Here is a 10,790-nt window from a genome sequence, read left to right as displayed (position 1 = left end):
TCTCAGAGACCAAATGGTAAAAGTATTCTAGCTGTGGACCAGATGTCCCAGGATATCTATTACATAAGAAACAAGATCACTAGTCTTGTTTCTGACCCCATTAGTAGTTATTGACCTTTTATCCCTATTTCTACTAATTTAGGCCAGATGATATATGTCATTTTAGATGTATGATCTATACATGGGAACTGAATTTGTAACAGATGTATGAAATTGACACACGATGTATTGTCCTTGTCTTGGGTATAAAAGAACAGCCTTGATGACATATTAAACAGAGGAAAGAAATCATTGTGCATTGTGTGCATTGAGTCTTTGCTTCTCCGAGCTCGACTATCATATCTGAGACCAGAAGCATATAGCAGCTGCGTGATGAATCTCCCCGGGTCGAGTAGAAGAAGTTGCCTGCTCTAAGGTCTGGTCAGGTAGACTGGACCTAACAGTGGTAATGGTTGGGGTTTTTCAGAGCTTGTTGGGAATCTGTGTATTTTGTTAAAATAACAAGTGCCCTAAAAAATCTAGTGAAAAAAATCAAAAGATATACTTCCCAGCTTCTTGCTACAGCAAAGGTCATCCCCATCTCTCTCCTAGGGGAAGAAATCTCTCAGTAGACTACTCGTTCACATGTGTTGATTACATAGAAGTGGAATGGGTGAGTGTGACGATAGTGAGGGTTTGGCCCGGGATTAACGGGGTTACCCCCCAAGAGCCCCCTCCAACCTCGCCAGGAAGACAAGGGGTTAACTGGGCTGAGGCCCAGAACTGTGACTTAACCCTTGTTAAATAACATGAAAATGCTTATTCCCCTGTGTAAATGTATTGTTGCGGGATCAGTGTCTGCATAACACACCCACTGGGTCATAAGGGGAACCCCCCAAGTACCCACGTATTAAAAATATAACTTTGTCATAAGGGGGACATATAGTTTTGATAAAATGTTTTTCTGCAGTCTTACAAAGACAGGCCAAATGCTAATAACCTCTGCCTGCCTTTGTAATGCGTACCAGGACCAAATGGGTCTATTCACGTTTTGATATGCAAGCTTCCTCACTGGAAGTGTATATCAACAGAGAGTGATTACCTACTTGTTATGCAAGACCCAGGAAGGATCAACAGGTAATTACCTAGTTGGTTATGCGAGAAGCTACAAGCCTACTTCAAAAGGTTTTATTGATGGGGGTAGGGGTGGAGCTACCCAAGAAGGGAATCAAAAGGAGTAACCTTATTAAATATAAGAATACTATGAGATGACCTGGGCTGAAAATGATAAGAATTACATATTTGTATTCGTGGGATTTAGCATATCTTTGGAAGTCTAAACACTGTATATGTAACTGCTGCTAAATGCCAGATATTAATATCTCTATTAATTTTCATATTACACTGTAATGTTTGGTCTCTCTGCGAGCGTCAGGTGTGACGGACTGTATTAATATATCTCACCTGACTGTGTGTATTACGGAACGGAAGTTAGGCAATGATTTGCAGTAAATATGAAATTTTGGTTGAGTTCTGAGGAACCCCTGTTGTGATGAGCAGGAAAGGCTAGAATTTGCAAGACTGGTCATCAAAGGCTAAGTGGCTAATTGCTTATGCTTGGCCCAACGGACAAAAGGAATTAACCAGAGTAAGTGTAACTTTTCACACTGGACCCTGGAAGCCCAAAGTCAGCTTCAAAAGCTTCAAAGGGGATTTTACTAGACGGCACGGCGCCGTAAGCTGGGATGCAAGGGTTAAAATGATATATAAGTCAGAGCCACCCTTTTATCCATGTTGTTCATGTTTTGCAAGTTCTTCAAGTGTTCAGTCTGTTCTATACCATCTTGTTTGCTGAGAGAAACGCTATGCACTGTCTTCCTGCCAGAGGTCTTTTCATGCTTTTGGGTGTCTTGATGACTATGTAGAGTGCTGTATGAACTGCCAGTCCAGCTGTGACTGCTTCATCATTTCCATTTTACGTAAGTGTCTATATTTTGCCTGTTATTTCTATAATCTTTTGTGTTCACCTTTATCAAGGAATAAATTATATTTTATCATATCTAAGTCTCGTCCCAGTTCAAACCCAGGTATATATATATTTATATATAGTTTTGATGTAAATTACAACCTGTCACAAGCTACCATGACAAGCTTGTAATTAACTGGTGGCAGCTGGCGGGACTGAACTGGACCTGGATTACAGTATTCTGCGGGGTACTGTCATCCAGTGGGAACTTGATGGTAATTGCAAGTTCCTGGGACTAAAGATATTGAACACACAGTGTACAACATATAACACAAGATATGGCACCTCCTCACTGTTCCCCTACTTGTGAGAAGCATTGCCTCCAGAACCAAAGTGCCGGCCATCCGTCTGACTGGAGCCGGGCACTGAGACCAGAGGAGTGCATCAAGTCGGCGTGGGGACCAGCAGCCAGCAAGGCTGAGAGAGAGACAGCGATTGGTGAGCATGAAACCCGGCAGGCTGAGCTAAGATCCACAGCTGCAGCTGCTGTAACCATCAAACCGCCCGGAGAGCAGGGAAGGGACCCAGCTCCGGGACGGCAGAGACTTGTGGAAGGAGCTGGTGGTCTCGGAGACCATGGAAGTCTTGCACCAGGAGAGGTATTGGCCGTTGCGGCGGCCAGTCCATTTTACCCAGAATTGCTGGCCCTGATGTTTGCGCAGGGAGAGATGTCCCGGGCAGAGCGGCTCGAGCAACTGAAGCTGGCAATGATCCAACCCGCTTATCCCCTCCCTGAGCCCGGCGCTCAAGCATCTCCGCTCTGGACTCCGTTGCCCCTTGCTGGGGTTAGTCCACCGGTGACGGAGAAGCACCGGCAGTTGCTGCGGCACTGCCAACAAATGGGCCACAATAATGCCCAGTGCCCTGACCGTGCGCGGTCAGGCGAAGAAGCCCCTCAGGTCCAACGCTCACGAGCTGCGGAAAAGATGACCCAGTTAGCGGCATCCTCTGATGGCTCCCGCCCAGCCGGGGCGACAACCCTCCTCGGGACGTCTCCTGGAGAACCTGGACGGGCTGCATCAGCAACAGTGGCGGAGAGCAGCGGCCATCCACCTGATCCCGGCAGAGAACCAGCGGCGGCGGCAGAGAAGAAGCCGCCACTCCGGCAGTTTTATTTGGGGGGAGGGACAGGGTTTGCGGGAGGGGGTTATTTTACCAAGTTTGCATGGAGCTGTGTTCCTCCACAAAGACCTGGGACCCTTGTCCTGCACCGTTTTACCTGTACCCAACCCGGGCGCTGTTGCGGCAGCGACCCGGCGCTGCCCAGCCCAGATGGGGCCGGCGGCGGCCGCTCCAGTCCCCCTGCAATTGGGACCAACGAAGGTGGCGGTCTCTGCGGGGACCAGCAAGGTAAGCCAGACCAAGTCGCAGACTGACTCTGACTTATGTTTCCCTATGACTGTACCCTGTTGTTTCACTTTAGGGGTGACCGGGGGGTGGCAGGAGATAGGGGTACCAGGGGAGGGGAAGGACGGGCAGCTTGTAGGGCAGCTAGATGTCCCCATTACCCTGCTGGAGCAGCAAGGGAACTCTCAGTTAAGAGCCCCACTGTTGCAGCCTTGCTATGGGCTGGAGGTGTCCGGGGTTGTGGCAAAGTTAGACCACCCCCAGATTACCTGCCAGCCACGCGCTAAGGTGGGTGCATCTGCACCAGCAACCCTGAGCTCATCCCCGGTAATGGGGAGACAGTGTCAGGGAGATGGCCTCACTCAGGGGTCCCTAGGATCCAGGTTAGGATTAGCTAGGGAGAAGCGGAGTGAGGGGAGGCTGCAGGTAGGTTGCCAGCATCCGTTCTCAGGGGAGGGGAAGGAAGGGCAGCTTGTAGGGCAGCCAGGCTTCCCCATTACCTGGGCGGAGCAGCAAGGGGACTCTCAGTTAAGAGCCCCACTGTTGCAGCCTTGCTATGGGCTGGAGGTATCCGGGGTTGTGGCAAAGTTAGACCACCCCCAGATTAGCTGCCAGCCAGGAGCTAAGGTGGGTGCATCTGCACCAGCAACCCTGAGCTCACCTCCGGTAATGGGGGCACAGCTTCAGGGAGAGGGGCTAGCCCCGTTAGCACCCAGCTCTAGGGTAGGATTGCCTGGGAGAGGGTTGGGTGGGCCAGTGGGAACCGGGGAGGGAAGGCAGCAAGTGAGCCAGCCATTTTCCCCCGCTACCCTGGCAGAGCCTCGGGGTGTCTCAGATCAGCAACCCCCTGTTGCAGCCTAGCTATGGGCTGGGGGTATCCGGGGCAGTGGCAGGCTTGTGCCACCCCAGGGATACCTGCCAGCCAAGCACTAAGGCGGTTGCATCTGGAGAGGTGCCCCTGAGCTCATCCCTGGTAAGGGGGAGACAAGGTCAGGGAGGTAGGTGCACTCAGGTAGTTCCAGGGTCTGGGTTAGGATTGCCCAGGGAGGAGTGCAGGTGGGCTGCAGGGAGGTAAGCAGCAGGAGTCATCAGCAGGGGCTGAGGTGCTGGGCCTAGGGGAGGCTAGGCAGGGAGGCACCGTGGAGCAGGGGGAGATAGGAGGTTAGTGGGGTGTTAGGCAGCTGGCAGAAGCTAGGGATGGGCTAGGTAGGCAGAAGGTCCCTTGTTCTGACGGGTCCAGGAGTGACCCCTCTGACAGAACCCCCGGGGTTCCCAAAGGAGAGGCTGTGGGTAGATAGGCAGCCAGAGAGGAGAGTCAGGAGTATAGCGGAGCAGCTACAGGGTGGCACAGAGCCAGGGCAGGTAGGGTCCCTACAGAATGGTGACATAACACTTTCCCAGACTTGGTTGACAGGAAAGCGACGGTCTGTGCTTGATAGCTGGTCTCCTGTTGGTGCAGAGACATGCCAGTTTCTGGGCAATGTGCAGCATAGTCTGCACAGGAGCCCCTTTCACCATGGACTTGGTTCACAAGGCACTGGGTGGGGGGCAGAGGGAGGCAAAGGAGAATGCCCGGCGTTGCAGGATCTGGACTTTACAATCCACTGTGTACTGGTCATTGCCGGAGGACAATTTTGCCAGGCCAATCCCTCAGGACGTATTGAGGGCGTCAAGGGCGCCAGTGGTACCCCAGTGCCTGGGGGAGGCGACTGGGGCACCAGGGCCCCATTGAGCCGGGGAGGTGTGATGATAGTGAGAGTTTGGTCCGGGATTAACGGGGTTACCCCCCAAGAGCCCCCTCCAACCTCGCCAGGGAGACAAGGGGTTAACTGGGCTGAGGCCCAGAACTGTGACTTAACCCTTGTTAAATAACATGAAAATGCTTATTCCCCTGTGTAAATGTATTGTTGCGGGATCAGTGTCTGCATAACACACCCACTGGGTCATAAGGGGAACCCCCAAAGTACCCACGTATTAAAAATATAACTTTGTCATAAGGGGGACATATATTTTTGATAAAATGCCTTTCTGCAGTCTTACAAAGACAGGCCAAATGCTAATAACCTCTGCCTGCCTTTGTAATGCGTACCAGGACCAAATGGGTCTATTCACGTTTTGATATGCAAGCTTCCTCACTGGAAGTGTATATCAACAGAGAGTGATTACCTACTTGCTATGCAAGACCCAGGAAGGTTCAACAGGTACTTACCTAGTTGGTTATGCGAGAAGCTACAAGCCTACTTCAAAAGGTTTTATTGATGGGGGTAGGGGTGGAGCTACCCAAGAAGGGAATCAAAAGGAGTAACCTTATTAAATATAAGAATACTATGAGATGACCTGGGCTGAAAATGATAAGAATTACATATTTGTATTCGTGGGATTTAGCATATCTTTGGAAGTCTAAACACTGTATATGTAACTGCTGCTAAATGCCAGATATTAATATCTCTATTAATTTTCATATTACACTGTAATGTTTGGTCTCTCTGCGAGCGTCAGGTGTGACGGACTGTATTAATATATCTCACCTGACTGTGTATATTACGGAACGGAAGTTAGGCAATGATTTGCAGTAAATATGAAATTTTGGTTGAGTTCTGAGGAACCCCTGTTGTGATGAGCAGGAAAGGCTAGAATTTACAAGCCTGGTCATCAAAGGCTAAGTGGCTAATTGCTTATGCTTGGCCCAACGGATAAAATGAATTAACCAGAGTAAGTGTAACTTTTCACACTGGACCCTGGAAGCCCAAAGTCAGCTTCAAAAGCTTCAAAAGGGATTTTACTAGACGGCACGGCGCCGTAAGCTGGGATGCAAGGGTTAAAATGATATATAAGTCAGAGCCACCCTTTTATCCATGGTGTTCATGTTTTGCAAGTTCTTCAAGTGTTCAGTCTGTTCTATACCATCTTGTTTGCTGAGAGAAACGCTATGCACTGTCTTCCTGCCAGAGGTCTTTTCATGCTTTTGGTGTCTTGATGACTATGAAGAGTGCTGTATGAACTGCCAGTCCAGCTGTGACTGCTTCATCATTTCCATTTTACGTAAGTGTCTATATTTTGCCTGTTATTTGTATAATCTGTTGTGTTCACCTTTATCAAGGAATAAATTATATTTTATCATATCTAAGTCTCGTCCCAGTTCAAACCCAGGTATATATATATTTATATATAGTTTTGGTGTAAATTACAACCTGTCACAAGCTACCGTGACAGTGAGCTTAAACTAAGAGGAGTGGTCACAGATCTCCCAAACTATTTGTAATTAGACACACAATCTCACGAGCGCAAAACCCAGACCCACAATGTTATACGTGTATATATTTGTGTCAATTGTAGTGCCACTGGGAACTTGACCTCAAGTATTATATTTGATATATTTGTTTCATACCATTTCTTGATCCTGTCTTGCCGGGCAGTGAAGCTGCTTTTGAATAGAGCTCCAGGCAGTGAAGAAATGAACAGTTTGGATTCATTAGGATGAGGAACCCAACCGAGAGGTTATCTGTGTAGGAACATGAAAGTACTGTCTGACTTAATGTTCCCAGGGAGCCGGAGACGCTGCAGGAACGGCACTCCACAAAGACCTGGGTATGTTCCAGAGCGAAGAACAGCCCATTAAAGGCTGGCATTGATACACACATGCACACCGGCAGCCGTGATGGATGAGGCGGTTACGCCGTTGCCTCACACCCACTTCGGTAGAAGCGTTAGCGCACACGCGTTGTAACCTCCATCACACGGCTATTGAAGAACAGCGGTAAGGTGTAAGTTCTCTCCTTGATATGTGTTTATTCTATGTTAATAGGGATATCTCCTTTGCCCCCCCACCCATATCTCCTCTGCCTCTGCCCCCCCATATCTCCTCTGCCCCCCCATATCTCCTTCTCTCCCCCCCATATCTCCTTCTCTCCCCCCCATATCTCCTCTGCCCCCCCATATCTCCTCTGCCCCCCCATATCTCCTCTGCCCCCCCATATCTCCTCTGCCCCCCCATATCTCCTTCTCTCCCCCCCATATCTCCTTCTCTCCCCTCCCATATCTCCTTCTCTCCCCTCCCATATCTCCTTCTCTCCCCTCCCATATCTCCTTCTCTCCCCTCCCATATCTCTTCTCTCCCCTCCCATATCTCCTTCTCCCCCCCATATCTCCTTCTCCCCTCCCATATTTCCTTCTCCCCCCCATATCTCCTTCTCTCCCCCCATATCTCCTTCTCTCCCCCCATATCTCCTTCTCTCCCCCCATATCTCCTTCTCTCCCCCCATATCTCCTTCTCTCCCCCCATATCTCCTTCTCTCCCCCCATATCTCCTTCTCTCCCCCCATATCTCCTTCTCTCCCCCCATATCTCCTCTCTCCCCCCATATCTCCTCTCTCCCCCCATATCTCCTTCTCTCCCCCATATCTCCTCTCTCCCCCCCATATCTCCTTCTCTCTCCCCCACCCATATCTCCCCCCCATCATATCTCCCCCCACTCCCCACCCATATCTCCTTCTCTCACCCCCACCCATATCTCCCCCCACCCATATCTCCCCCCCAACCATATCTCCTCCCTCCCCCACCCATATCTCCTTCTCTCCCCCCCCCACATATCGCCTTCTCTCCCCCCCACATATCTCCTTCTCCCCCCCCCACATATCTCGATCTCTCCCCCCCAAATATCTCCTTCTCTCCCTCCCCACATATCTCCTTCTCTCCCCCCCACCCATATCTCCTTCTCTCCTCCCACCCATATCTCCTTCTCTCTCTCTCTCTCCCCCCCCACCCATATCTCCTTCTCTCTCTCTCTCTCTACCCCCCACCCATATCTCCTTCTCTCTCTCTCTCCCCCCCCACCCATATCTCCTTCTCTCCCTCCCCCCCACCCATATCTCCTTCTCTCTCTCCCTCCCCCCCACCCATATCTCCTTCTCTCTCTCCCCCCCCCCACCCATATCTCCTTCTCTCTCTCTCTCTCTGTCCCACTCATATCTCCTTTTCTCCTCTCTCCACCCCCCATATCTCACTCAGAGCAGTGTGTGCTAACGCAGCGTCAGGAGACTCACTCAGAGCAGTGTGCGCTAACGCAGCGTCAGGAGTCTCACTCAGAGCAGTGTGCGCTAACGCAGCGTCAGGAGACTCACTCAGAGTAGTGTGCGCTAACGCAGCGTCAGGACTCTCACTCAGAGCAGTGTGCGCTAACGCAGCGTCAGGAGACTCACTCAGAGTAGTGTGCGCTAACGCAGCATCAGGAGACTCACTCAGAGCAGTGTGCGCTAACGCAGCATCAGGAGACTCACTCAGAGCAGTGTGCGCTAACGCAGAGTCAGGAGACTCACTCAGAGCAGTGTGCGCTAACGCAGCATCAGGAGACTCACTCAGAGCAGTGTGCGCTAACGCAGAGTCAGGAGACTCACTCAGAGCAGTGTGCGCTAACGCAGGGTCAGGAGTCTCACTCAGAGCAGTGTGTGCTAACGCAGCGTCAGGAGACTCACTCAGAGCAGTGTGCGCTAACGCAGAGTCAGGAGACTCACTCAGAGCAGTGTGCGCTAACGCAGGGTCAGGAGTCTCACTCAGAGCAGTGAGCGCTAATGCAGGGTCAGGAGTCTCACTCAGAGCAGTGTGTGCTAACGCAGGGTCAGGAGACTCACTCAGAGCAGTGTGTGCTAACGCAGGGTCAGGAGACTCACTCAGAGAAGTGTGCGCTAACGCAGCATCAGGAGACTCACTCAGAGCAGTGTGTGCTTATGCAGGGTCAGGAGTCTCACTCAGAGCAGTGTGCGCTAACGCAGAGTCAGGAGACTCACTCAGAGCAGTGTGCGCTAACGCAGCATCAGGAGACTCACTCAGAGCAGTGTGCGCTAATGCAGAGTCAGGAGACTCACTCAGAGCAGTGTGCGCTAACGCAGGGTCAGGAGTCTCACTCAGAGCAGTGTGTGCTAACGCAGCGTCAGGAGACTCACTCAGAGCAGTGTGCGCTAACGCAGAGTCAGGAGACTCACTCAGAGCAGTGTGCGCTAACGCAGGGTCAGGAGTCTCACTCAGAGCAGTGTGTGCTAACGCAGGGTCAGGAGACTCACTCAGAGCAGTGTGTGCTAACGCAGGATCAGGAGTCTCACTCAGAGCAGTGTGCGCTTATGCAGGGTCAGGAGTCTCACTCAGAGCAGTGTGTGCTAACGCAGTGTCAGGAGACTCACTTAGAGCAGTGTGTGCTAACGCAGTGTCAGGAGACTCACTCAGAGCAGTGTGTGCTAACGCAGGGTCAGGAGTCTCACTCAGAGCAGTGTGTGCTAACGCAGTGTCAGGAGTCTCACTCAGAGCAGTGTGTGCTAACGCAGGGTCAGGAGTCTCACTCAGAGCAGTGTGCGCTAATGCAGGGTCAGGAGTCTCACTCAGAGCAGTGTGTGCTTATGCAGGGTCAGGAGTCTCACTCAGAGCAGTGTGCGCTAACGCAGAGTCAGGAGACTCACTCAGAGCAGTGTGCGCTAACGCAGCATCAGGAGACTCACTCAGAGCAGTGTGCGCTAATGCAGAGTCAGGAGACTCACTCAGAGCAGTGTGCGCTAACGCAGGGTCAGGAGTCTCACTCAGAGCAGTGTGTGCTAACGCAGCGTCAGGAGACTCACTCAGAGCAGTGTGCGCTAACGCAGAGTCAGGAGACTCACTCAGAGCAGTGTGCGCTAACGCAGGGTCATGAGTCTCACTCAGAGCAGTGTGTGCTAACGCAGGGTCAGGAGACTCACTCAGAGCAGTGTGTGCTAACGCAGGATCAGGAGTCTCACTCAGAGCAGTGTGCGCTTATGCAGGGTCAGGAGTCTCACTCAGAGCAGTGTGTGCTAACGCAGTGTCAGGAGACTCACTTAGAGCAGTGTGTGCTAACGCAGTGTCAGGAGACTCACTCAGAGCAGTGTGTGCTAACGCAGGGTCAGGAGTCTCACTCAGAGCAGTGTGTGCTAATGCAGTGTCAGGAGTCTCACTCAGAGCAGTGTGTGCTAACGCAGGGTCACTAGTCTCACTCAGAGCAGTGTGTGCTAACGCAGTGTCAGGAGACTCACTCAGAGCAGTGTGTGCTAACGCAGGGTCAGGAGTCTCACTCAGAGCAGTGTGCGCTAATGCAGGGTCAGGAGTCTCACTCAGAGCAGTGTGTGCTAACGCAGGGTCAGGAGTCTCACTCAGAGCAGTGTGCGCTAATGCAGGGTCAGGAGTCTCACTCAGAGCAGTGTGTGCTAACGCAGCGTCAGGAGACTCACTCAGAGCAGTGTGCGCTAACGCAGCGTCAGGAGTCTCACTCAGAGCAGTGTGCGCTAACGCAGCGTCAGGAGACTCACTCAGAGCAGTGTGCGCTAACGCAGCGTCAGGACTCTCACTCAGAGCAGTGTGCGCTAACGCAGCGTCAGGAGACTCACTCAGAGTAGTGTGTGCTAACGCAGCGTCAGGAGACTCACTCAGAGCAGTGTGCGCT

General features: G+C 51.6%; 1 protein-coding gene across 1 annotated transcript in view; it reads left to right on the top strand.

Annotated features, from left to right (window-relative positions):
- The window catches only part of LOC142503341 (uncharacterized), a 184,665-nt gene extending 177,647 nt beyond the window's left edge, over window positions 1-7,018 (top strand). Inside the window, exon 46 of the mRNA XM_075615495.1 lies at window positions 6,898-7,018. Within this exon, the coding sequence (XP_075471610.1) occupies window positions 6,898-7,018 (121 nt within the window). The remainder of the gene's footprint in view (window positions 1-6,897) is intronic.
- The last annotated feature ends 3,772 nt before the right edge of the window (window positions 7,019-10,790 follow it).

The sequence above is a fragment of the Ascaphus truei genome, chromosome 10 (genome assembly GCF_040206685.1).
Source record: "Ascaphus truei isolate aAscTru1 chromosome 10, aAscTru1.hap1, whole genome shotgun sequence".
NCBI lineage: Eukaryota > Metazoa > Chordata > Amphibia > Anura > Ascaphidae > Ascaphus > Ascaphus truei.
Note: the sequence above shows the minus strand (reverse complement) of the source record. Positions and strands in the feature narration are given on the sequence as shown.